Source organism: Trachypithecus francoisi, unplaced genomic scaffold, assembly GCF_009764315.1.
Source record: "Trachypithecus francoisi isolate TF-2019V2 unplaced genomic scaffold, Tfra_2.0 Contig00054, whole genome shotgun sequence".
NCBI classification, from domain to species: Eukaryota; Metazoa; Chordata; class Mammalia; order Primates; family Cercopithecidae; genus Trachypithecus; species Trachypithecus francoisi.
This window is the reverse complement of record NW_022680465.1, coordinates 687113-714809: the sequence shown is the minus strand read 5'-3', so window position 1 is coordinate 714809 and position 27697 is coordinate 687113. Positions and strand designations below refer to the sequence as shown.

Sequence of the window (27697 nt, the reverse complement as noted above, 5' to 3'; positions counted from 1 at the left end):
TGCATAAACTGTAAGTGAATAACTGATATGAAGTGTTGCTTGGTGTGAATAAAAAAGCCAGTGGTGACTTTGGGGATTTTATTTGTCTTTCTGTGTTTCAGTTACCTAAATGGAATCCTTCTGGAGTATTGTAGGTTTGGGGAGGCTAAATAAGTTGCGTTTCATAAATGAACAGAGGTGGCATTTATATCAGTAAGACAGTTAGTTGCATCAATTTTGTCTGATGCTGTCTAAAAGAACTAATTTAAGCTAAATGGGGAAAAGGTCAGAAAACAACAACTACCCCCCCCCAACACACACACACACCAACAACAACAATAAAAAATATGTTTTCAACTTTAGAACAAAGCTTCTATCCTTTGTAGCTCTGTCAGTGGGTATGGGCAAAATCAGTTGGGCAGCAGTTAGTGTGTGTCCATAACTGCAGGTGCAGCCTCCATATCCTTATTAGTTCCCTTGGTTACAGACCCCAGTGGGACAATGTTTGAAAAATTACATTCACTGTCTAGGAAATTGGGAACTGAAAGTCCAATATTTGCCTCAGTGGAGTTCTGGCACCTGCATTATCCCTTCTGGGTATATCAAGATCAACAGCTGCATAGATACTTGCTTTTCACAGATTCTACACATATCATATAAAGGTGAATAGTGTAAAGCTACCTCTACACCTTACTAAGCACACAGGTGTGTGCCATTTAACATCTAGAGCATTCCATTGCCTTATACAAGAACCCAGTTTATATGAGCTCACAACATCGAACCAATCCCCCTAATTCAGTGTGCATCCATTATACCTGAAACCTGACAGAGCTGGGGGCTGTGGGAGGAGGGTGGTAGGAAGAAATTATTTTGTGAGCTGTGCACATTTTTGTTCCATTTGAAACTAGGTAGCTAGGCTGAGGGGGAACCAAGAGGGATGAGGACTAATGTCCTGGGTCCTCAGGAACTTTCATTATCAACAGCACACAGGTGAGCTCCAGAAAGAAGAAGCTATGGCCGCAGTGATTCTGGAGAGCATCTTTCTGAAGCGATCCCAACAGAAAAAGAAAACATCACCTCTAAACTTCAAGAAGCGCCTGTTTCTCTTGACCGTGCACAAACTCTCCTACTATGAGTATGACTTTGAACGTGGGGTAAGTTTCTCGACTATGAAACCTGAGTTTCAAGATGTCAAGGACTTGGCCTTAGATCTTTCTTGGGGAAGAGGTAAATTTTCATTGGTAGGAAGAGGGGGGTAGAATGGACCTAAGTCCCTTCAAATTCAGCAAAGTATTTCCTAGCCTATAACTAGCTAAAGCCGGCAAGTCAAAGGTCCTAAGAAGCCACAAGGAAAATATTACCGTGGAATCTTGGAATTGATGAGCACTCATGAAATGATTATTGAGAATGAAATCGAAGAGTTGGAAATTGCTTCCTTACTTCCTATGAGGAAGGCACATACATACAGTCATTCACTCTTCCATGGTATTTGCCCTCCATTTGGTAGTCAAAGATTAGATTTATAGATCTGGAAGGATTTTTTTTTTTCTTCCCCCACATGACAGGTCCTGATGTAGCTTGTGGGTGCCACCTCACTATGTTGAATGATTAGATAACAAAATCTAATCATCTGGTTGCTTAATCTCTCTTAATCTTTCTCCTTTTTCTTCCTCATTCTATTTATCAGAGAAGAGGCAGTAAGAAGGGTTCAATAGACGTTGAGAAGATCACTTGCGTTGAAACAGTGGTTCCTGAAAAAAATCCTCCTCCTGAAAGACAGATTCCGGTAAGAAGAGACCAATGTCTGAGACGGGGAACAGCAGATTTGAAGAAATTTGCAACATTTAAATTCTCTGTAAATAGACTGGTGATGCTGTGCAATGTGGAACACAGTCAAGTTTCCTTTAAAAAATCTTCACTCTACCACATTGGTTATAAAGAATCTTAGCTTCTTTCTTTCAGATTCAGAACATCTCACTAAACCTGGAAAATTTGTTAACACAAACTTTTAAATGATGCTATATCAAGTTTTCAAACTAATCAGAGATCATTGGTTTTATTCCCTCAGTTACCAGGATCAGATTTAGAGGCTTGAGTAAGTCTGAATGCCAGAATCCTAGGGCTCTGAGTCACATGATATTCTTTAATACCTTACTATTCATTCTCCTCTCACTTTCCAGAGCAAGAGGCATAAAACCTACTGACTTTTGAGTTCACTTTAAAAAAATATATATCAATTTCAGTATTTCTTTCTTTCTTTTTCTTTTTTTAAACAGAATCTCGCTCTGTTACCCAGGCTGGAGTGCATTGGTGCCATCTTGGCTCACTGCAACCTTCATCTCCTGGGTTCAAGCAATTCTCATGCCTCAGCCTCCCAAGTAGCTGGGAGTACAGGTGTGCAACACCATGCCTGGCTAATTTTTCATATTTTTTTAGTAGAGACGGAGTTTTACCATGTTGGCCGGACTGGTCTCAAACTCCTGGCTTCAAGTGATCCGCCTGCCTCAGCCTCCCAAAGTGCGGAGATTACAGGAGTGAGCCACCCACTATATCTGACCATTTTCGGTATTTTCTTGATCGCAAGAGAATTGCATATTTATTATAGAAACTCTGGAATATATAAAAAACACAAAAAGATTAAAATGATGCATAATCCTGTTACCCAGTTAAAACAACTATTAACATATTGGTGTACCTAGACTTACAGATGTTTTTCTTCACTAAGAACACATACACATACACTTATATATATGTTATACATTTAAAACATAGACTCATAGTACACATCTTGCTTTGTAACCTACTTTTTCAATGTAACGATATGTGGGAAACTTTTCCTCATGGCAATAGATATTCTCTAATAACATGATTTTAATGACTGCATGGTATTCCCTATTATGGATGTATTGTAATTTGTTTAACTAATCTCCCATTATTATACATTCAGTTTGTCTACAAGTGCTTGATAGTATAAACCATGTTGAGAGGTACAATCTTGCATACATCTTTCTGTACTTTTTTAATTCTTTTCCTTATGATAATTTCCTAGAAGTAAAATTTTGTTCTTCTCTTTAAGAAAATCTGTGCACTTTGGTTATTTTTATCTTTTTATTTCATTTTCTAGAAGTGGAATTGAATTTCATACACACCTACAAGCTATGTATGAGAGTGCCTGTTTCTGTACATTTTTTCCAACACTTGATATTTTATGTTATTATTACCATTATTATTATTATTATTATTATTTGAGACGGATTCTTGTCTGTCGCCCAGGCTGGAGGGCAGTGGTGCAATCTCTGCCCACTGCAACTTCCACCTCCAGTTCAATTGATTCTCTTGTCCCAGCCTCCTGAGTAGCTGGGACTACAGGTACCCACCACCACACCCGGCTAATTTTTGTATTTTTAGTAGAGATGGGGTTTCACCAGGTTGGCCAGGCTGATCTCGAACTCCTGACCTCAAGTGATCCTCCCACCTCGGCTTCCCAAAGTGCTGGGATTACAAGCGTGAGCCACTGTGCCCGGCCCAACACTAGATATTTTAAATACTAGTTAATTTGACAGCCAAGAAAAATAGCATTTCAGGCGGGGCACGGTGGTTCACGCCTGTAATCCCAGCACTTTGGGAGGCCAAGGCAAGTGGATCATGAGCAGGAATTTGAGACCAGCCTGACCAACATGGTGAAACTCCGTCTCTACTAAAACTACAAAAATTAGCTGGGCATGGTGGTGCGAGCCTGTAATCCCAGCTACTCCGGAGGCTGAGGCAGGAGAATTCCTTGAACCCCGGAGGTGGAAGTTGCAGTGAGCCGAGATCGCACCACTGCACTCCAGGCTGGGGGACAGAGCAAGACTCCATCTCAAAAATATATATATAGCATTTTATTGCTAACTTATTTTGCAATTTCTTTTATTCATAAAGTTGGTCTACTGCTCGTTTATATTTTATTTGTGAATTGCCCATTAATTTTGGTCTTTTTTTTTTTTTTTTTTGAGACGGAGTCTCGCTCTGTCGCCCAGGCTGGGGTGCAGTGGCTGGATCTCAGCTCACTGCAAGCTCCGCCTCCCGGGTTTACGTCATTCTCCTGCCTCAGCCTCCCGGGTAGCTGGGACTACAGGCGCCCGCCACCTCGCCCGGCTAGTTTTTTGTATTTTTTAGTAGAGACCGGGTTTCACCGTGTTAGCCAGGATGGTCTCGATCTCCTGACCTCGTGATTCCCCCGTCTCGGCCTCCCAAAGTGCTGGGATTACAGGCTTGAGCCACCGTGCCCGGCCCTTTTGGTCCATTTTTTACATTGAGATGTTTACCTCATTTCTAATACTTTTAAGAGATCTTGATATAAGAATATTAATCCTGGCCGGGCACAGTGGCTCAAGTCTGTAATCCCAGCACTTTGGGAGGCCGAGACGGGCGGATCACGCGGTCAGGAGATCGAGACCATCCTGGCTAACACGGTGAAACCCCGTCTCTACTAAAAACTACAAAAAACTAGCAGGGCGAGGTGGCGGCGCCTGTAGTCCCAGCTACCCGGGAGGCTGAGGCAGGAGAATGGCGTAAACCCGGGAGGCGGAGCTTGCAGTGAGCTGAGATCTGGCCACAGCACTCCAGCCTGGGTGACAGAGCGAGACTCCGTCTCAAAAAAAAAAAAAAAAAAAAAAAAATTAATCCTTTAACTGTAATGTATGCTGAAAATGTTTTTCAGTTTATCCTTTATCTTTCTATTTTGTTTATGATGCTTTTTGCCATATAGGGATTTAAAGTCTATGTCATCAAATTAGTTCAGCTTTTTCTCAATAGTTCTAAGTTTTATCATTATATTAGAAAAAGCTTGCCTCCCACAAGGTTATATAAATAATCGCTTGTATTTACTCTCAGTCATTCATGGTTTTATTTTTTATATTAAGCTCTTGAATTTATCTGAAATTTTCTTTGGTGTATGGTGTAACATAGCTACCTAACTCCTCTCCTCCCCACAACATTAGTGGTTAAATATTTGTCCCAACAATAATTTTTTAGAAACCTTCATTTTCCCAATGATTTGAAATACCTGAGTCTCTCTTGACTGGGTATGCGCTGGGTCCTATTGGATATGTGTCCCTTTTGACCTATAGAAAGTAATCACTAAGAATCAGCCTTGTCTGTGCAGGAGAAACTTCTGAAGCCACAGCAAAAGGCTTCCAGCACCTAAGGAAATTCAGAAAAGAGTAATGCATCAACCAATAACCATTTTTTCTTATTTCATTACAGAGAAGAGGTGAAGAGTCCAGCGAAATGGAGCAAATTTCAATCATTGAAAGATTCCCTTATCCCTTCCAGGTGAGTTACTTTCTCTTACCAAGTCTTGAAAGGCCCCTGTAACACAATTAGAAGGGGTGGTGGGGTGCAGGGCAGAGGGAAGCCTACGAGGACCCAGTGAATAGAAGTTGAGGTGGACAAGGATGCTGAACCAAGAAATGAGACCGGCATGGGTTGAGAATGTTTGCTTTTCTATTTACCTAATCTAATATAGTTTCTTTTAGTCTCTATACCTCAAAAAGAATACATAGCAGCACCAATTCTATCATAGTCTGTCTTGTCTATGATAACTGCATTGAGAAAGATGCTCTGCTTGTTGAGTGAGCATTTCACTTCCTTCTGGTTCTGATTATCTGTCTAATGGTGGTCATGTGGGTTGAAGACAGAAAAGAGGAGTAGTATTAGGAAGTTCAGTATGAGGAAGACTTATTAGACTTATGCATAAACCTAAATTCTGTTGTAATCTGGAAGAGCTGAAGTGCCACATATGCATCTGTTTAGGAGAGCAAGAACTACAAATTTGGTCTTCAGTTTGGCTTGCTTACATCCTGAGAACTCTGTAGGCCACATGTCATGAATATAGCAGCCTCTGCAACAGTGAAAGCCAGAAAAGGAAGTGGAAAGTCTCAGGGGAGGGGGCTTTCTGTCATGGATTTATGAGCACAGCAAGACTAACAAGCAAAAAGAAAAATGTAAAAGGATCTTGTTCATGTCCCTGACTATATCAAAATTACAAAACCTTTGAAAGAGGGGTATTTCAGACACAGTTTTTACTACCAATGCCTTTCAACAAGATGACATTGTTTGGCTGCACTAGTGAATAATGCTGAATAGCAGATAATTTTAAATTAATTTATATTTGACTTTATAATTTATTATGTGATGTCTATAAACTCTGTGAGGGTTGGAACCACATCTTATATATTTCGCGCATCTTCATAACACCTAGCATGATGCTTATACATGGTTAAAAAAATACTATTTGACTTGATGATATTGCTTATTATATAACTTGCCCTTTTTGAAGTAGGTTTGTAGTTCCAAATTTGATTTATTTTGGCTAATATTGGTGAGGGGAGGCCACTAGGTAGTGGAGGTGGAGGTAATTAGCCATGAATTAAAATTTTACTCCAGGCCGGGCGCAGTGGCTCAAGCCTGTAATCCTAGCACTTTGGGAGGCCGAGACGGGCGGATCACGAGGTCAGGAGACCATCCTGGCTAACACGGTGAAACCCCGTCTCTACTAAAAATACAAAAAACTAGCCGGGCGAGGTGGCGGGCGCCTGCAGTCCCAGCTACTCGGGAGGCTGAGGCAGGAGAATGGCGGGAACCCGGGAGGCGGAGCTTGCAGTGAGCTGAGATCGGGCCACTGCACTCCAGCCTGGGTGGCAGAGCGAGATTCCGTCTCAAAAAAAAAATTTTTTTACTCCATATTATCCAAGTGAATAACCCATATGTACTAATCGAGACAATTTATATAGATTATCACTTCAATTCTCTTCTATACAAAGTCAGAATTTAGTAATAAGATAAAATACCCTTTGTTGGATAAACAAAAATGTTATGTCCAGCAAGGGCAGACTGAGACATTATAAAATAAGTTTATGCATGAATTGAAACACAAGTCAGGAGGGACCTAAGAGAATGAAAAATTCTAAGAGCTTTCAAATGCTACATCCCTAGATATGAAGAGTTCAGGAATCCTTCAGATAGTTCACATAACCTGAACACCACTGCTGACTGAATATTCTGCCTTTCTTGTTTTCTACAATGAATATACAAATTGTCCCCTAAGATTAGTACCTTGAAGGTCTTTCTCCCTTTTTTCTGAATCCTAACCGCTGAAGTCTGTGTTTTCATTGATCCAGGTTGTATATGATGAAGGGCCTCTCTACGTCTTCTCCCCAACTGAAGAACTAAGGAAGCGGTGGATTCACCAGCTCAAAAACGGTGAGAATTATTTGGAAAATAAATGTTTCCGAAGAAAGAAGGAAAGGAAAGAAGAGGAGATAGGGGGAGGAAAAGGAAAGAAGGAAGAGAGAAATGAGAAAGGAAAAGGAGAAATGTAGAGAGAAAAGAAGAAAAAATGGATAGAAGGGGAGAAAAGAAAGAGAGAGGGAGGGGAGGAGGGAGACAGGAAGGAAGGAAGCAAGGAAAGAAGGAAGGGGATGAGGGAGGAAAGAAAGACAAATAGACAAGAAAGAAACAAAGGAAAGTTTGTATTTTGCTTCAGTATTAGTAATACAACTGAGCTTAGTATTCTATCATATGAATAAAAGATAAAATATTAGACGATGAGTTTCCCAGTTCTACCACTATCTCTCTAGTGCAATTTTGTAATTGTGGGCACTTCCATTTCTCTATTTATTAAAAAAAAGTCCCATTTTTCACACTGAATACAAGGGTGATGTGGCATTCAATGGTTATGCAATATTTAGAATCCTAAGCATAAAATACCTAGCTCCAAAAAATTAAATAGATGATGTATGAGAGTGCTTGAAGTCAGAGTCAGAGAACCTGGTTTCAAGCCCTCTTTTACCACTTACAAACTGGGTGATTTCTGGCAAGAAGGTCAACAAGCTTCTTTGATGCTCAGTTTCTTCTTCTCAAAAGAGAATAATGGTAATTCATGCCACACCTACCTCTGGGGTTGTTGTAAGGATCAAATGAAGTAATAATACATGTAAAAGCACATGGAAAACTGTAAATCACTGTACACGAAAGCACTGTACATCTCTTTGTTGTGGATAAATATTTCCCAAGGAAATATTTTATATTCCTGCTTTGTGAGGACCTAAACTTGAACAGTTTCAGCATTTCACATCAACCATACAGTGTGTTCAGATAAACTTGACTGTAAATGCTTGCAGCACAGGATGCATGCACACATATTTGCGTATATATATAGCCACATGTCAAGTGACTGAGAGATTAACTGGTTGAGTTGACATCAGGAAAGGCTGCCTAGAGAAACAGGAAGGATGGCAGACTGATAATGGTATGGTTGGGTTATTGCATGACAGCTCTTTGTCTTAATAAACATTTAGATTCTGATACTCACTGGCTGGCTATACCAGCCTTGTACACTCCTTTGAATGCAAGTTTGATTGGTCAAAATTATATTAGTCAAGTCTTTCAAACTGAAAGGGAACAGGAGGAATGAAGATGAAGGATCATCTATTCAGTTATTGCTATATGCCAGACGTTGAGCTAAATACCTTGTACATATTATCTCATTTAATTTTCACAACCTTGGGCTAAAAACAACAACAACAACAATAACTAACACTTAATGAGCACTTACTATGTAGCAGGCTCTGTGCCTAGTGCTTCAAATGTATTACTTATTTGATCTTTGCAATAGCCTTAAGAAGTATGTATTATTCCCCTATTTACAGATAAGGAAACCGAAGCTCAAAGATGTTATGTAACTTGCTCATGGGCACACAGTGAATGGTGGAGCCTGAATTCTTATCACATCCCTGTGTCTGTATAACTCCAAAGCCCAAGCTCATTACATAGTTTTGTGCTGCTTGGTTTCCAAGTCCAGAAATTTCACATGTAGTTGGTTGCAAAATATTCTATTGTAAAGCTATGTTGAATATTACAAATAGGTGATATCCTGCACTACACAGTTCAGTTCTTGGCATATTTTAAGATAAGGGGTCTGCTTTAGCCCTTGGGCTACAAAATGAGCAAACTCTTTAATACTGCTTATTGTGATACAGGCTCTTCTTTAAGTTCTTTACATATATTAACTTTGTATTGACCATTTGAGGCAGTTATCCTATCATCCCCACTTTACAGATAAGAAAACTGAGGTACAGAGAGGTTAAGTAACTTGCCCAAAGGCACTCAGTTAGTAAATGGCAGTGTCAGGCTTTGAATTCAGGCTCCAGACTCCATGTCCTGAACCAGTATACTATTTCCAGCCAGAGAAATATTTGCAGAGACTGGGATAGGAGCTCTGCAGGACATATATATTTGTACTTCTTTAGTTCTCTCCATAATACCTCATACAGCGCCTTGCACACAGAAAGGGATCAATAGTTGTGTTAACTGATTTATCCGTGGGAGTCAACAACCACCACCAACTTGGGCTCCACATCGATAAATGGCTAGGTTTTAGCCTGGAAATGGGGAAATGTAAGGCAGAGTAGCTGAAGGAGAAATAAGGGAGAAACTGGCATGCTCAAGTTGGTAACTTCTTTACACTTCATATACTAATTTCAAAACCAGTCATAGTTTAGTCCAACAAATATTTATTTATTTATTTTGAGATGGAGTTTCACTCTTGTCACCCAGGCTGGAGTGCAACGGCACGATCTCAGCTCACTGCAACCTCCGCCTCCCGAGTTCAAGGGATTCTCCCGCCTCAGCCTCCCGAGTAGTTGGGATGACAGGCGCCTGCCACCACACCCGACTAATTTTTGTATTTTTAGTAGACACAGGGTTTCACCATGTTGGCCAGGCTCGTCTCAAACTCCTGACCTCAGGTGATCCACCCGCCTCTGCCTCCCAAAGTGCTGGGATTAAAGCATGAGCCGTCGCACCTGCCCCAACAAATATTTATTGAATGTCCACTATATTCAAGGGTGAGTAATGACCGAAGATAAGGATATCCAGCTTGTGAGCTTGTGAGCTTGTGAGCTTTGTTTCTTTCTTTTTCTTTTTTTTCTTGAGATGGAGTCTCTCTCCGTTGCCCAGGCTGGAATGCAGTGGCATGATCTTGGCTCACTGCAACCGCCGCCTCCCAGGTTCAAGCGATTCTCCTCCCTCAGCCTCCCGAGTAGCTGGGACTACAGGTGTGCACCATCATGCCCGGCTAATTTTTGTATCTTTAGTAGAGACAGGGTTTCATCATGTTGGCCAGGCTGGTCTTGAACTCCTGACCTCAGGTGATCCACCCACCTCGGCCTCCCAATGTGCTGGGATTACAGGCGTGAGCCACTATGCGCAGTCAAGCTTGGTTTCTTAACTCAGATATTAACCTTACAATCTTGATTATATGCTGCTCTTAAAGTTCATTAGCTGAGTAAATTTACAACAGGCTAAAAATAAAGCCAAAATAAATAAACAGAAACACCACCACTTCAGCTGGGTCATCAGTGTGACCAGGGAGTATGGCTAGGCACATCTTTGCCTTCTCTTCCCTTATGTTTCAACAAAGGCATTTTTTTCCCCAGTAGTTCCACCTGGGTACAGTCTTATTGAACCGTCCTGGGCTAACAACAGGAGCCAAAAAGTAGGCACCTTCCAACAAATACCATGACTGCTGGGAGATTTAGGTGCAAGTCCTAACAATCCCAGGACAGTCCCAGGTGCTGCCAATGTCAATAGTGAGTCACCCTAGGAGCCACAAAATAATGATGTTATTCCACTCTTTTTATTTTTTCTTGTTTGCTTTTATGTTTTTATTATCCTGCTCTTGGGTAAAATGCACCAATAAGAAATCATTGACATGAAAAGGGGACCTCATGAGAATACTGGTTACCTTTGCAGGGATATTGACTGAAGAGGCATGAGGTGCTGGATCTCAAGGAGGTTAAATGGGTGTGGAAAAATATGGTTTGCTATACACATTAGATCTGTGCACTTTATTATATGTAAATTATACCTCAATTTTATTTATTTATTTTTCTTTATTTTGAGACAGAGTCTTGCTCTGTCATGCAGACTGGAGTGCAGTGGCACAATCTTGGCTCACTGCAAACTCCGCCTCCTGCGTTCAAGCGATTCTCCTGCCGCAGCCTCCTGAGTAGCTGGGATTACAGGTGTGCACCACCAAGCCCAGCTAATTTTTGTATTTTTGGTAGAGACAAGATTTTACCATGTTAGCCAGGTTGATCTTGAACTCCTGACCTCAAGTGATCTGCCTGCCTCGGCCCCCCAAGGCGTGAGCCACTGCACCAGGCCTATACCTCAATTTTAAAAGCACAGTCTCAGATACCTCATATCCAGCTGCCACATTTTCTCATTTCTCATGGTGCTTGCCATGCAAAGGTTGTATTCCTGAGGGCTACAGACCACAGACTCTGTCTCCATTTCCTTAAATATGGCAGTGGGCCCTTCTATGTTCCAGCACCACAAATATTTGCCTATACTTATTCTTGAATCTTTGTTTGGTCAAGCTCAATAGAACCTATCCTAATTGCAAATTCAAAAGTAGGCAAATGACCTGACCTCACCAAAATGAATAGAAGAATGGCATTGGCAAATCTCCAACAAACAGTATGGAAAGGAATGATTCATGTATGCCTGAAACAGAATTTTAGACATTAACCTGATAAATACGGATAGAAAAGACCAACCCATCAAGCACTTGGAGAATGTGTACTACTAGGGCTTCCCAATAGGGCTGGCCATGTGCATTAGTGAAGCAAGCAGTCTCCCCTAGCCCTCCCACTTGGACACCCTGCTTTTGCGATCCTTTCCTAAGTAGCTGGAAATACCAGCTTTGGATTAGCCAACAAAAGAGGGGTGTCATCTTCAAGGGACCTCTTAAGAGGCAGACATTATCTGAGAATGTAGGGAGGTTTCTTAATGAGTGTGCTAGGGGTGGGGAAAGCAAGAAGTCTTATTTCCCCTCATTATCGTATTAGCAAGCTTAGTTTATTAGAGTGGCTAGTTGTCGATTAGGTATTCTTTGGCATGTCTACTGGTGCCCAGCCCTGCAGAAGACAGAGCAAACCTGAGGGTCTTCAAATCCCTAGGTGACGGGGAGTGGCATGGGGGGAGGGGCCAGAGGGTGGATGTGGTAGGATTAATCAATCCTGGCAGGGAGAAGTATCAATGACATTGTTCACAACTACCAGTGCTTAGTAATAACAAAAGGCAGACTTTGGGTTGGTTTTACTATTGCTTTAAAATTCCCTCTAGTGGCTCATGCCTGTAATCCCAGCACTTTGAGGGGCGGGGGTGGGGGTGAATCACGAGGTCAGGAGTTTCCAGACCACCCTGGCCAATATGGTGAAACTACGTCTCTGCTAAAAATACAAAAATTAGCTGGGCTTGGTGGCACATGCCTGTAGTCCTAGCTACTCGGGAGGCTGAGGCAGAAGAATCGCTTGATCCCAGGAAGCGGAGGTTACAGTGAGCTGCGATCATGCCACTGTACTCCAGCCTGGGCAACACAGTGAGACACCATCTCAAAAGAAAAAAAAATTCCCTCTATGCAATGCAGTCCCTTATAGTCTGCACTCTATCTGAACAGCTCCCACCATTCTGTCCTTGGTACATTGGTGAAGAGGAGTGCTGAAAAAGTCAGGGTGAGGGTGGGCAGGGGAGAATGGTCTCCAAATCTATGTGGAGAAAAGCATCAAAATGGCTCTTAAAAAAAAAAAAAAAGAACTTTTGTTCATTTGCCTGCAAAATGCACCGGCTACTAGAAGCTTTTAGGCTTTCCCGCAAAGCCTTAAGTGAATGAAGTGTGACTAGCAAGTCATTAAGGATTTGAGTTGTTTCTTTTTCTTTTCTTTTCTTTTCTTTTTTTTTTTTTTGGAGATGGAGTTTTGTTCCTGTTGCCTAGGCTGGAGCACAATGGCGCGATCCCGGTTCACTGCAACCTTCGCCTCCCGGGTTCAAGAGATTCTCCTGTCTCAGCCTCCCGCGTAGCCGGGATTATAGGTGCATGCCACAACACCCAGCTAATGTTTGTATTTTTAGTAAAGATGGGGTTTCATCATATTGGTCAGGCTGGTCTTGAACTCCTGACCTCAGGTGATCCACCTGCCTCTGCCTCCCAAAGTGCTGGGATTACAGGCGTGAGCCACCACACCCAGCCGAATTTTAGTTGTTTTCTACAGTGGAAAGTTTTGTTTTGCTTTTGTCTTTTTTTTTAAAAGTTATGCCAGCCACTGGACCTGGTGGTGAGTGCTTCTAGTCCCAGGTATTTGGGAAGCTGAGGTGGGAGGATTGCTTAAGTCCAGGAGTTCAAGGCCTGCCTGGGAAACACAGGAAGACCTCCTCATCTCCAAATAATAATAATAATGATGATGATAATAATAATAATAATGATGATGATGATGTTATGTGGGATTCTTCTTAGCCGTAAATGCTGAAATGTGTATGTTCTCAAATGTGCGTGTTCTTGGACCAGCCTGGGTCTTTGCTCCAGTGTTTGCTGCTGTCAATTATTTCAGTTGTCTTTGCTTATTTCAGTTATCTGACACTACGAACCCTGGGTGACTTTTCTTTCTTTTTTTTTTTTTCTTGAAACAGAGCCTCGCTCTGTCACCCAGGCTGGAGTGCAGTGGCGCAATCTCGGCTCACTGCAACCTCCGCCCCCAAGTTCAAGCGATTCTCCTGCCTCAGTCTCCCGAGCAGCTAGGATTACAGGCGTGCTGTAATTTTTGTACTTCTAGTAGAGATGGGGTTTCACCATCTTAGCCAGGCTGGTCTTGAACTCCTGACCTCATGATCCACCTGCCTTAGCCTCCCAAAGTGCTGGGATTATAGGCGTTAGCCACCGCGTCTGGCCGACTTTTTTAATTGACTTCATGTTAAGGTTCTTGATATGCCATAGTATTATAAACACCAATACTAATTCCTCCTCTCTGCATCCACTCTATTCTTTGCAAAATACTTTTATTCTGGGAGATCTTTTGGGCCTCACAACTCCATGAGGGAAATGAAGCTGCTGTATTACCTCTGGCAATGAGCTCAGTCTACTTCAGTGGCCCTAGGAAGATTCAAATCATGTTGATTCTAGAGGCAAAGTCACCTTCATTTGCCCTTGAGATCAGCTCTGTTGACTATTCTATATAGAAAGCCTCATGCAGAAGTTCTCACTGAGGCTAATTATCTCTAAAGGATCACTCAAGGAACTGAGAAATCAGTATTACAAGCTGGGGAGATTGGCTTGGGCACATTGTTTCCCTTATCTGGGAAACAAGCACCATGATGAATACCTGCCTTATGGGAAGATTGTAATGGCTACTGGGAAAACATAGATAATATATTTCTGTTATTGGGCTCTAGAGCCATCAGATAGTCTTATCTCGTTGCTTGGGAGATAACTCCTCATCACAGACCACTAAAGAAAACTGCATAGGAAGTGTCTGGGACCAGGGCACAGTCAGGCAGGCCAGTCATGTGAGCCAACCGGTCCTGAGATCTGCTTTCCTTCAGGGTGGCCAAGGAGGAGAGAGTTGTTTGAAGTTCACCACTAAGCTCAAAGAGGAAAACATGCAAATGGCGGCTTCTCCTCCATGTCAGACATGATCTCTCTCTTCTCTCCTACTACAGTAATCCGGTACAATAGTGATCTGGTTCAGAAATACCACCCTTGCTTCTGGATCGATGGGCAGTATCTCTGCTGCTCTCAGACAGCCAAAAATGCTATGGGCTGCCAAATTTTGGAAAACAGGAATGGAAGTAAGATATCTGATCGATGTAATTTCTTCCTCCTTTGACTCTGTTTCTATCACTCTCCCAAGGGTCTGTCAAGCCAGGGACATAGCATAAGGTTGTACATTTTGGGTGCTAAACAAAGGGTCCTGGGGGAGGGAGGAGGTACATGGGGGCTGAAATCCAGTTGGTAATCTGCTCTCCGAGCTATGTGACCTGGCATGCCTAGCTACTTTTTCTAACTTTCCTAAAGGCACTCAATATGGACGGCAAAGTCCCTAACCAAACCTGTCCTTGGGCCCTTTCCTAAAGTATATTCCATATCATCACTGGCTTCTTGTTTTGCAGGCTTAAAACCTGGGAGTTCTCACCGGAAGACAAAAAAGCCTCTTCCCCCAACGCCTGAGGAGGACCAGGTATACAGGGAAACTGGGTGCTGCCACTGCTTAAATGGAAATTTAGAGTCAAACTCTGAGAACACTCCAGAGTCTTAGAATTACCCTGGGACTTGGCAGTGTTAATTGGTATTCTTGCTAAGACAGGGAATTTGTTCTTCTAATTAGGATTTTCTCTTCAGTGGAAAGATAGAAGGCTCTATCTTTAACCCTGTAATCCAATCACCTGTTTAGAACAAAGCCTGATTTTTTTTAATGGAAAGTTTTCTGGTTTTTTTGTTTCATTGTTTTTGTTTTTTTGACACACAGTCTCTCTCTGTCGCCCAGGCTCGAGTATAATGGCACAATCTCGGCTCACTGCAACCTCCACCTCCCAGGTTCAAGTGATTCTCCTTTCTCAGCCTCCTGAGTAGCTGGGATTACAGGCACGCACCACCACACCCAGCTAATTTTTGCATTTTTAGTAGAGATGGGGTTTCATCATGTTGGCCAGGCTAGTCTTGAACTCCTGGCCTCAAGTGATCTGCCTGCCTTGGCCTCCCAAAGTACATTGGAATTATTAAACACTCCATAGATGGTCTTTATATGCATGCAAGGCTGAGAACTCCTGCACTGGTGCTTAAAAATAGTTGTTGAATGACTGCTGAGTAATATTTTATTATGCCTGGTTTGAGTGTCTTGAGTAAGCCAGAGAGTTGGGAGAGAAAAGAAGAGTACTTGATACCTAAACAAACCCTCCTACCTTTTCTTCTAACTACACAGATCTTGAAAAAGCCACTACCGCCTGAGCCAGCAGCAGCACCAGTCTCCACAAGTGAGCTGAAAAAGGTTGTGGCCCTTTACGATTATATGCCAATGAATGCAAATGACCTACAGCTGCGGAAGGGTGAGGAATATTTTATCTTGGAGGAAAGCAACTTACCATGGTGGCGAGCACGAGATAAAAATGGGTGAGTTCACACCAGCTCTTCCTGAGCCCGGTCCCCACCCATTCCCTACACGTGAAAAGTGCTGCAGCATAATTCCCCTGATCAGCATCCTCATCAAAGACTGTTCTTCCCACACCAAACTGAATATGCTGTCCCTCCAAGTACTTCCCAGTGTGCAGCTCTCTATACATGGCCTCTACCACCTCTCTGAGCCTCTGTTGTTGGGCACATATAACCAATGTGACATGTGCAGAAGCTCCGCACCTCACTGGCTCACTGCCTAACCATACATCAGAGACGTGGTTGTCTTTGAGGGAGGTGCATGATACATATACCTCCATTTGAGATTTGTTCTGAGCTCAGGGATGTGGGCATATGAATCTGTCTCCTGGAGGATGGGGAGATGCTGGATGAACTGCCACATTGTCTTCTTCACAGGCAGGAAGGCTATATTCCTAGTAACTATGTCACTGAAGCAGAAGACTCCATAGAAATGTATGAGTAAGTATGTTTATGTCAGTCCACAATCTTCCAGGAGGAACTCTCTCTCTCCCTCCATATATACATATATATATCACACACACACACAAGTGTATATATGTATACATACACTGGTGTATATATAGGTATATTATGTATACATACACAAGTGTATATATATACACTTTTTTATACTTTCAACATTTTTTATTTCAAGATATATATTAAAATTAGTGTCATCTGAATCAAATGATGCCACCACCTCAAATTAGTGTGTCTATCTTACCTTTATCCCCCAAACACCCTCCACTTATGAGAGCTGGAGAGGTCACCATGCCCTCAAATTCAGAAGAATCACACTCAAAGAAAAAGGAGTTGATGACCTGATGAAAGAATTAAAATGTCAAACTGCTACTGTTGTTCTTTCCTCCCTAATCATGGAAGTGGATTGTTCTCAGGTGCCCCAGTCCCTGATCTCTTCCCTGCAATTCCCTGCTGCCTGCCTTTTCCTGCTACTCTCCATTTCCATGAATCTTCAATGCCAACCTGGGTTTGGGAAAGCGATACAGTGTGCTATGCACGTGACAGATGGTCAGTAAATAGGGTTTGAGTGAGTTGACTGAATCACCGGCATGGACAAACCCTGGAGGGTGCTGTAACCTCCAATCTGCTTATGACCAGGAGCCACTCAAGCAGCACTCTCCTTCACAGGTGGTATTCCAAACACATGACTCGGAGTCAGGCTGAGCAACTGCTAAAGCAAGAGGTAAGTGTGGAACCACTAGCACACAGCATTCTCCTTGCATAAGTGAGGATCTTGAACTGAGGGCCTGTTCTGCCCCCCACCTTTGGACAAGGCAGTGTCAAAGCTACCATCGTCTGGGGTCCCAATTACACCATTTTTTTTTTTTTTTTTTTTTTTCTGAGACGAACTGTCAGTCACCCAGGATGGAGTGCAGAGGCGCGATCTGGGCTCACTGCAACCTCCGCCTCCCGGGTTCAAGTGATTCTCCTACCTCAGCCTCCCGAGTAGCTGGGATTACAGGCACAAGCCACCACACCCAACTAATTTTTGTATTTTTAGTAGAGATGGGGTTTCACCATGTTGGCCAGGCTGGTCTTGAACTCCTGACCTCACGTGATCCACCCACCTCGGCCTCCCAAAGTGTTGGGATTACAGGCATGAGCCACCATGCCCGGCCTGCACCTTTTAATATTAAAAGCAATGAGGCTGTAGCTCAAGCGTGGAACTTGGCAGTAAAATCAGGGGTTGTTCTATTTTCTCTCTCAAGTTTGGGCAGGTGGGATGCAGGTGTGAGCACCACTTCCTCCTACAGACAGCTTCTTTTTTGTTGTTTCAGGGGAAAGAAGGAGGTTTCATTGTCAGAGACTCCAGCAAAGCTGGCAAATATACAGTGTCTGTGTTTGCTAAATCCACAGGGTGAGTGCTACTATTCCAAGGCCCTGAGGACAAAGAAGAGGGGTACCCTCCCAATAGCTCCTTGATAGTGTGCCCGTCCCACTTCCTCTGTCTCTGAAACTCAAAACTCATCTCACTTCACTTCCTGGGTTCTGCTGACCTTTGTGCCCAAGTTACTGACTAAGCATCCACTTCTTCAGGGACCCTCAAGGGGTGATACGTCATTATGTTGTGTGTTCCACACCTCAAAGCCAGTATTACCTGGCTGAGAAGCACCTTTTCAGCACCATCCCTGAGCTCATTAACTACCATCAGCACAACTCTGCGGGTGAGTACCAGGGGCAACTGAGAAGGGGGTTATAGACACCAGGATAAGCAATGTAAGATAAGGTGATAAGAGAAAGAATCCACCTCACAGGACAGTGTGAATTCACTGTGAAGGGAAATACCTGTGATATTGGGTAGAAGCTGGTAAAGAGGTGGTCAGAGGCAGGCCTACACCCAACAGGGACTGACTCTTTATTTGGTGACTGATGCTCAGTGTTAAGAGAAGACACAAAAGAGGCTGGTGGCTGATTCATCAGCAAGTATTCATCGAGTTCCTACTGTGTACTCAGCGATGTCCTCAGTTCTAGAGGAGAACACAGGAACATTCTGAGTTGAGGTCCATACAGGTTAGACAACATCAGAAGAAAGTTTCTAAGCACTGTAAAAATTCTAAAAACTGAGAGATCAGTGAGGGCATGGATATGGGGGAAAACTTCATCAAGAGGGTAGGATGTGAGCTAAGCCTCAGCTGGGAGGTGGGAATATATTCAGTTAGGCGGTGTATTTCAATTAGTATTTTCTCTTTTTGTCCCTGAAAAGTATTTTGTGAGAGGAGAAACCTCTGGAAATATGTGGGTTCACGGAGGTCTTCTGGGATTCAAAATGTACTAGAAAGATACACACCAGAAGTGTGAGGCTTTAAGTGAGGAGGCACTTAAGTATGAGGCATCCCACCTCCTACACCACGCCAACAGCATGACCTCTATCTCTGTTTCAGGACTCATATCCAGGCTCAAATATCCAGTGTCTCAACAAAACAAGAATGCACCTTCCACGGCAGGCCTGGGATATGGTAACTCCTTATTTCTCTGGGATAGGGTGGACTGGCCAGTTGCAAAAACTACCTTTGCTGGCCTTGCCTTAGGGAGTGTCCTTGAGGTACCCTGTTCTGCATCAACTGCCTCGAGGACGCTCAAGACAGATCCAAGCAAAGGTTATTCACTGATTTTCTTCCTCTAGTGGCTATTACTGGGACTGCAAAAACATAGATTCATAAAGGGCTTTGTCGTTGTCTTGGGTCTTTTTGTCTTTTATTTTTAATTGTGGAAAAATTTTCAGTACTATCCCTGAGTTCATTAACTACCATCACTGACATAATCATAAAGGGATTTGGGGAGGTTGCTTAGTCTATCTTCTTGCCTTATGGCCACCTTGAACCTAAAATTCCCAGATTCCTCTAACCAGTTAATCCCCTGTCTCTGAGATTGACTTAAGTAAACACAGATTAGTACTTCTAAAAATTTCCCTTTTACTACTTTTCCTATTTCTACCCCAGTAGGGATTCTTATCTATTGTAAGAATTATACATTCATGACCCCAAAGAATCACACCAAGACTTTGTTGTTAGGATCATGGGAAATTGATCCAAAGGACCTGACCTTCTTGAAGGAGCTGGGGACTGGACAATTTGGGGTAGTGAAGTATGGGAAATGGAGAGGCCAGTATGATGTGGCCATCAAGATGATCAAAGAAGGCTCCATGTCTGAAGATGAATTCATTGAAGAGGCCAAAGTCATGATGTGAGTTATAGCCCGAACTCAACTCTCAATCTATTTGCTGGAGTCTAGGAATTCACACAACAACCCACTGAGGTTTAAAGATGACTTACAGTGAGAGAGGTTTGGGATGAGGGATTGAAGTTAACCTTCAACTGGTGGTAGTCCTAACTGCTAAGATAATGGTTTCTGTGACTTAGATATTGGTTGAGAATAGTGGTGATCATGGGTGTGTACCATCTCAGTAGCATTTGGGGGTAGATGTAGAAAATTAAACTTTCAAGAGAAAGACAGATTCTAATTTAGCCTTAGCATTCTTTCATTCCTGGACTCATTTCCTTTTCAATTGATGGTCTCCAAATCCCTGCTTACTTCCACATATTAAGCACTTTTGGGATTTAGGGTGGAAAAGAGGAAAATAAACTTGCTGGTATGACTCCTTATCTGATGCTCTACTACTAGGTCAACCCCTTCCTCCACAGCCCCTTTATTGCTAGTATGCAGAGCCAAAAGGGAAAGACTAGATCCTTGCCTTTCCTGTAGGAATCTTTCCCATGAGAAGCTGGTGCAGTTGTATGGCGTCTGCACCAAGCAGCGCCCCATCTTCATCATCACTGAATACATGGCCAATGGCTGCCTCCTGAACTACCTGAGGGAGATGCGCCACCGCTTCCAGACTCAGCAGCTGCTGGAGATGTGCAAGGATGTCTGTGAAGCCATGGAATACCTGGAGTCAAAGCAGTTCCTTCACCGAGACCTGGTGGGACCTTAGAAGAATTGGCTTAGGACCAAGGGCTGATGGGGTGGAAGTAGCAATGGAAGATATATCATACATGGTTGAGGGGGGCTGCTGGTGCCATCATTTCAATTTTATCTAGAAATACTGTAAGTTAGGCGTGCCTCTGCCCCAATGCTGAGCCCATCAAATATCTCCAGCCTCAGCTCCATGAAGTCTGCCATGGTGGGAATCAGAGCCGTCACTCACCCTCAACCCTCTACCACCTACAAGAAAATGGTGGGGTCTTTCAGTGGCCATTCTGAATTTGGAACAGAAGGGACTGTGCTTCCCAATGGGACTGTTCCTGTCATGGGGTCATCATTTGGTTCCTTCAGAGTCACATACTGGGGCCTGTGGATGTATTTGGCCCACGTGTGTTTTTGTTTGTTTGTTTTTTTAATGTTATATAATAATTAGCAAACCCTTAAAAAGAAACATTTAACTTAAAAAAAAAAAACCCTGGAATTTCCAGCTTCTCTTGAAAATCTAGACCATCTGGAAATACCAGGTCCACATTCTCACAAACCACTTCCTTTCCTTTAGACCAGGCGTGTACTCTCCATTTCCTGCAATCTCCATCCACTTCACTTCACTCTTGCTTAACTTGCCTGGCCCCTGTAAGCATCAGAGTTTGCGCCCCTGTTTCTTTGGGTCAGGCCAAGGCTCAAATTGTCCTAGTCTCATTGGCAGAAAAGCAGAAAGCAAAACAAACTACTTCTCATTCTCCTTTTTTGTTTTTCTTTTCGAGATGGAGTCTCGCTCTGTCACCCAGGCTGGAGTACAGTGGTGCCATCTCAGCTCACTGCAACCTCCGCCTCCCGGGTTCAAGTGATTCTCCAGCCTCAGCCTCCCGAGTAGTTGGGATCACAGGCACCCGCCACCATGCCCAGCTAATTTTTGTATTTTTAGTAGAGGCGGGGTATCGCCATGTTGGCCAGACTGGTCTCGAACTCCTGACCTCAGGTGATCCACACACCTCGGCCTCCCAAAGTGTTGGGATTACAGGCGTGAGCCACTGCACTCAGCCTCTCCCTTAATTCTTTCAGCATACCAGTGAGGGAATGGGGTGGTATGGAATTGCCCATGAGAATGCAATCGTTCTGTATGTCCTCAGTGCTTTACCTAGGACTACACAGCAGGTTGCTTTCCACATGGTGGAAATGAATCAAAATTTCTTGGTGGCATCAACAGATTCCTATTAGGTGGGAAGGTGTCTGTAGTCGAAGGAGATGAGGCTTCCCTGCCTTCATTCTACTGGTCAGCAGAAGCTTTGTGCCTTTAACCTCTGTACTGGGGACGGAGTCTCACTGGTATCTGTTTGCACTACAGGCAGCTCGAAACTGTTTGGTAAACGATCAAGGAGTTGTTAAAGTATCTGATTTCGGCCTGTCCAGGTGAGTGTGCCTTTTTCATCTTTCCCTCCAGAAGTAAAAATAGCACAGTATGAAACATGGGTAGGTGTTATAGTTTTAATCCTCTCCTTTTCTTTTTTTTCTCATTCTAGTGTTTTCTGCCTATCTTTCTATTCTTTTTCTTCCTCTGAGTTATTTAAGCCACCTCTTCCATCCTTTTGTTTTATCATCATATCCCTTTCCTCCCTTTCTCCCTTTATCTCTACCTCCTCTTTTTTTTTTTTTTTTAGCTATTTCCCCAATACCTTATCTCGATCTATTAATCCTGATGACTTTATTCCATTCCTCCTTCTTTCTTAATCAAATTCCCAGTGACAACTGCAGATAAAAGGAAGGGAAGGAGAAGAGTAGAGAAAGAAAAGGTATAGAGAAGAGGAAGGGAGTACCTACTAGATCTTATTTCACTTCATCCTTCTTGTAACCATATTGTCAATCAGGAAAGCTCAATCAGATAAAAAACAGGAATTCATTAAAAGTAACATTTGTAGAAGATACTAGTTGAGAAGGAGAGACTTTTGAGAAAGGCTGTAAGTGTGTGTTTGTAACACTCTTGTGACCGTGCCAAGAAAATGTAAGCAAATACCAAGCTCTCCAAATCCTAATGACAAGTCCTGGATCCCTTGCAGGTATGTCCTGGATGATGAATACACAAGCTCAGTAGGCTCCAAATTTCCAGTCCGGTGGTCCCCACCGGAAGTCCTGATGTATAGCAAGTTCAGCAGCAAATCTGACATTTGGGCTTTTGGTAAGTGGATAAGATTACACAGATTATACAGCTCAAAGGAAAAGAAATGCAATGCGAAAATTCACACTTTGCAACCTCCACAGAGAGATTGTTCTTGCTTTCATTCATCCAATCCTTGGGGAGTGCTTACTGTGTGTCAGCCACCACAGGGGTTTCTGAGGATAAAAACTAAACTGGACATGATCTCTTGTCTTTTTAGAACTTAAACCATGTTAAAGAAAACAATTCATTCAGTTTTCGACAGCTTCTGAATACTGATTATGTACCAGGCACTCTGCCAGACCCTATAACTACAAAGACAAATAAGATGCTGTCTCTCTTCTAGAGGAGTTAATAGTCTAGTACGACACTGATCTCCATCTAGTGTGGTCAGTCCTATAGCAGAAATTTGGGCAAAATGTAAAAAGCACAGAGTGGGGAACCAACTGATTCTAATCTTTGAGGTTGATCTAGGAAGACTAGGACACCCTGCTATCCAAAAAGACTGCAAACTAATTTAACACTTTTTTTCATCTTCTAGGAGTTTTGATGTGGGAAATTTACTCCCTGGGGAAGATGCCATATGAGAGATTTACTAACAGTGAAACTGCTGAACACATTGCCCAAGGCCTACGTCTCTACAGGCCTCATCTGGCTTCAGAGAAGGTATATACCATCATGTACAGTTGTTGGCATGAGGTGAGTGTTTTATGACCTCTTAAATTATTTCCTTGAATCTACTTGCCCCTTTAGCTGGCCATTCAGCCACAGACTAATAGCTGCACACATTCCTTTTTTCCTTTTTTTTTTTTTTAAAATATTTGAGACAAGGTCTTGCTCTTTCACCCAGGTTGGAGTACAGTGGCGCGATCTCAGCTCACTGCAACCTTCACCTCCCAGATTCAAGCAGTTCTCATGTCTCAGCCTCCTGAGTACTTGGGATTATAGGTGTGCACGACCACACCCAGCTAATTTTTTTGTGTGTGTGACACAGTCTCGCTGTCACCCAGGCTGGAGTGCAATGGCGTGATCTTGGCTCACTGCAACCTCTGCCTCCCGGGTTCGAGCGATTATCCTGCCTTAGCCTCCCGAGTAGCTGGGACTACAGGCAAATGCCACCACGCCTGGTTAATTTTTGCATTTTTAGTAGAGACAGGGTTTCACCATGTTGGCCAAGCTGGTCTTGAACTCCTGACCTCAGGTGATCTGCCCACCTCGGCCTCCCAAAGTGCTGAGATTACAGGCGTGAGCCACCGTGCCCAGCCAATTTTATCTTTTTAGTAGAGATGGCATTTTGCCAAGTTGGCCAGGCTGATCTCGAACTCCTGGCCTCAAGTGATCCGCCCACCTCGGCCTCCCAAAGTGCTGAGATTAGAGGCATGAACCACCACGCCAGACCTTGCACACATTCTCTGACCTTGGCCTGCACCTCGATCATCCGATGGCCAGAGGCTTTCCCAGGCCCACTCCAATTCTCACTAGAGTGTCATTAGTACACTCCAATGCCAACTCAGCTTTAGGGAGTGGGGTGTTGTGGGGCCATGTCATCTAGCATAAACAGGCAGCCAGAGGCACTCAGACAAGTGAATGGGCATTACAAAAGAAAAGTCATGAAAGTTTGTTCATTCCTTTGTGTGTCATTGACCCTTTCTTCTACTTTATTAGCTGCCTACTGTTTCTGGCTGAGGTCCTAAATGAGATCTTTTTTTTTTTTTTTTTTTTTGAGAAGGAGTCTCGCTCTGTCGCCCAGGCTGGAGTGCAGTGGCCCAGTCTCGGCTCACTGCAAGCTCCGCCTCCCGGGTTCATGCCATTCTCCTGCCTCAGCCTCCCAAGTAGCTGGGACTGCAGGTGCCTGCCACCATGCCTGGCTAATTTTTTGTATTTTTAGTAGAAATGGGGTTTCACCATGTTAGCCAGGATGGTCTTGATCTCCTGATCTCATGATCCGCCCACCTCTGCCTCCCAAAGTGCTGGGATTACAGGCGTGAGCCACTGGGCCCAGCTAAATGAGATTTTTTAAAAACCCCTACTGCTTGAAAGAGAACTAAAATAGGTAGTGGGGTTTTTCTGTTTGCTTTGTTTTGTTTTTGCTTTTTAATATGGTGCATTGTGGGGTATGTGGGTAGGTGTAGTATTTTGGAAATAGGGAAATCTGTCCTACTGCTATTAAACTGCTTTGCTCCTCTTACCTCGAGTTCTTCCCAAGATGCCTTCTCGACTTTTCAGTAGATCCTTGGCAACCTAAATTTCTAGTAGGAAATAAATGCTCAACTCTTCAGAGTGTCTAACAAGTGCATATGTGAATCTGGAGCCCTCTTGGTGAGGTGAAAAGTGGATATCTGGATCCGAGCATGGCTCAATTCCCTCGAACAAATGACAGATCACAGAGAAAGGGTACAGAATGGGAGGACTCCTTCTTTCTCCTGTGTGATGCAGGATTAAGGGTGATTGGCTATGCTCCCTCCCAACCAGGACCTTCTTACTCTGCTAATTAAAAATGATTTCAGACAGGTATTTTATCCACAGCCTGTTTACAGGAGTGGTCAAAATTGGATGTATATCAGAAACCCTAAAGAGCTCTTAAAAATGCAGATTACTGGCTGGGCACGGTGGCTTATGCTTGTAATCCCAGCAGTTTGGGAGGCCAAGGCGAGCAGATCACGTGGTCAGGAGATCGAGACCATTCTGGCCAACATGGTGAAACCGTGTCTCTGCTAAAAATACAAAAATTAACCAGGCGTGGTGGTGTGCGCCTGTAATCCCAGCTACTCAGGAGGCTGAGGCAGGAGAATCACTTGAACCTGGGAGGCGGAGGTTGCAGTGAGCCAAGATCCTGCCACTGCATTCCAGCCTGGGTGACAGAGTGAGACTCCATCACAAAAAAAAAAAAAAAAAAAAAAAAAAGATTACTGGGCCTTTTCTCCAGAAATTCTCATTAGGTGTGCCTGGAGTAGAACTCAGAAATCTGTTTTTAAACTTCCCAGGAAATTCTGATACTCAGCTAAATTTAAGAATCACTGAATTAAGGAATCAAGAAATTGATGACCATTGGTTCTGACAGATTGAGAACATTCTGGCATGAACCACTAAATACTAAATACCTTGGGGGCTTATGGGCCATGGCCATCAAAAAGAACCTAGTCTTAGGCTTGGCGCGGTGGCTCACGCCTGTAATCCCAACACTTTGGGAGGCTGAGGCGGGTGAATCACCTGAGGTCAGGAGTTCAAGACCAGCCTGGCCAACATGGTGAAACCCCGTCTCTACTAAAAACACAAAACTTAGCCAGGCATGGTGGCATGCACCTGTAATCCCAGCTACCTGGGAGGCTGAGGCAGGAGAATTGCTTGAATCCGGAGCTGGCAGTGAGCTGAGCTCGCACCACTGCACTGCAGCCTGGACAACAGGGTGAGACTCTATCAAAAAAAAAAAAAAAAAAAAAAAGACCCTTAGTCTTTGTGTTACCAGAGAGTGATAACAAAAACAAAACAAAACAAAAACCCTTAGTCGTTTTGTTACCAGACAGTGGTAACACAAGGTTCCAGGTACTCAGAATCCCTGCTCAGTGATACAGCCTGTGGTTTTCAATTTTTTTTTTTTTTTTTTTGAGACAGGGTCTTGTTCTATTGCCCAGGCTGGAGTTCAGAGGCCTGATCTCGGCTCACTGCAACCTCCGTCTCCCAGGTTCAAGTGATTCTCCTGCCTCAGCCTCCCAAGTAGCTGGGATTACAGGCGTGCACCACCATGCCTGGCTAATTTTTATATTTTTAGTAGAGACGGGGTTTCATCATATTGGTCAGGCTGGTCTTGAACTCCTGACCTCGTGACCCGCCCGCCTCGGCCTCCCAAAGTACTGGGATTACAGGCGTGAGCCACCGCGCCCGGCCCGGTTTTGAAATATTAATCACTAAAAATTAAAAATTATCACATGAGATTTCTGTTCGCCAACCACTTGAACTTGTTTGGTAGCCATTTTTCACTTGAGGATCCAAAATAAGAACGTGTTGTGTACAGTCACATAATGAACTTGCCCTCAATTTTGATCAATGTGATTGTCAGTTTAATTTGCAAATTGTTCTTATCACACTAATAACCTGAGTTACTAAAGATGAAAAGTGCACAAATACTTTATGGACAGCTGCTATTTCTTTTCTTTTTTTTTTTTTTTGAGACGGAGTCTCGCTCTGTCACCCAGGCTGGAGTGCAGTGGCCGGACCTCAGCTCACTGCAAGCTCCGCCTCCCGGGTTTACGCCATTCTCCTGCCTCAGCCTCCCGAGTGGCTGGGACTACAGGCGCCTGCCACCTCGCCCGGCTAGTTTTTTGTATTTTTTTAGTAGAGATGGGGTTTCACCGTGTTCGCCAGGATGGTCTCGATCTCCTGACCTCGTGATCCGCCCGTCTCGGCCTCCCAAAGTGCTGGGATTACAGGCTTGAGCCACCGCACCCGGCCTTTTTTTTCCTTTTGTGATCGACAGGGCATGCTACTGGGCATAGAGCATGTATTTAATAAACATTTGCTGCTTACTCATTGCATTTCCCTTGAATTCTGGATTCTGGCCACTCTCACTTTACTTTTTCTTTGGTTTTAGAAAGCAGATGAACGTCCCACTTTCAAAATTCTTCTGAGCAATATTCTAGATGTCATGGATGAAGAATCCTGAGCTCGCCAATAAGCTTCTTGATTCTACTTCTCTTCTCCACAAGCCCCAATTTAACTTTCTCAGAGGAAATCCCAAGCTTAGGAGCCCTGGAGCCTTTGTGTTCCCACTGAATACAAAAAGGCCCCTCTCTACATCTGGGAATGCCTCTCTTCTTTGATTCCCTGGGACAGCGGCTTCTGAGCAAAGGCCAATAAATTATTGTGCCTGAAATTTCCCGAGAGAATTAAGACAGACTGAATTTGCGATGAAAACATTTTTTAGGAGGGAGGATGTAAATAGCTGCACAAAGGGGTCCAACAGCTCTTTGAGTAGGCATTTGGTAGAGCTTGGGGGTATGGGGGTGGGTGGGCAGAATTTGGCAAGAATGAAATGGTGTCATAAAGATGGGAGGGGAGGGTGTTTTGATAAAATAAAATTACTAGAAAGCTTGAAAGTCTTTGGTATCTCTATTAAT

General features: G+C 43.4%; 1 protein-coding gene across 3 annotated transcripts in view; it reads left to right on the top strand.

Moving 5' to 3' along the window:
• The window catches only part of BTK (Bruton tyrosine kinase), a 37534-nt gene extending 9858 nt beyond the window's left edge, over positions 1 to 27676 (top strand). For 2 of the 3 annotated variants that reach the window (XM_033214543.1, XM_033214619.1), the window contains 18 exons: positions 963 to 1133; positions 1667 to 1765; positions 5227 to 5295; positions 7143 to 7224; positions 14521 to 14649; positions 14971 to 15038; positions 15780 to 15967; positions 16385 to 16447; positions 17138 to 17192; positions 17788 to 17867; positions 18047 to 18174; positions 18892 to 18966; positions 19522 to 19693; positions 20213 to 20429; positions 21777 to 21841; positions 22486 to 22604; positions 23125 to 23282; positions 27172 to 27676. In XM_033214543.1, coding sequence (XP_033070434.1) covers positions 993 to 1133; positions 1667 to 1765; positions 5227 to 5295; positions 7143 to 7224; positions 14521 to 14649; positions 14971 to 15038; positions 15780 to 15967; positions 16385 to 16447; positions 17138 to 17192; positions 17788 to 17867; positions 18047 to 18174; positions 18892 to 18966; positions 19522 to 19693; positions 20213 to 20429; positions 21777 to 21841; positions 22486 to 22604; positions 23125 to 23282; positions 27172 to 27243 — 1980 coding nt within the window. In that variant the 5' untranslated portion in view covers positions 963 to 992 and the 3' untranslated portion in view covers positions 27244 to 27676. The remainder of the gene's footprint in view (positions 1 to 962; positions 1134 to 1666; positions 1766 to 5226; positions 5296 to 7142; positions 7225 to 14520; positions 14650 to 14970; positions 15039 to 15779; positions 15968 to 16384; positions 16448 to 17137; positions 17193 to 17787; positions 17868 to 18046; positions 18175 to 18891; positions 18967 to 19521; positions 19694 to 20212; positions 20430 to 21776; positions 21842 to 22485; positions 22605 to 23124; positions 23283 to 27171) is intronic. The other variant, XM_033214700.1, reaches the window with a different exon arrangement.
• The last annotated feature ends 21 nt before the right edge of the window (positions 27677 to 27697 follow it).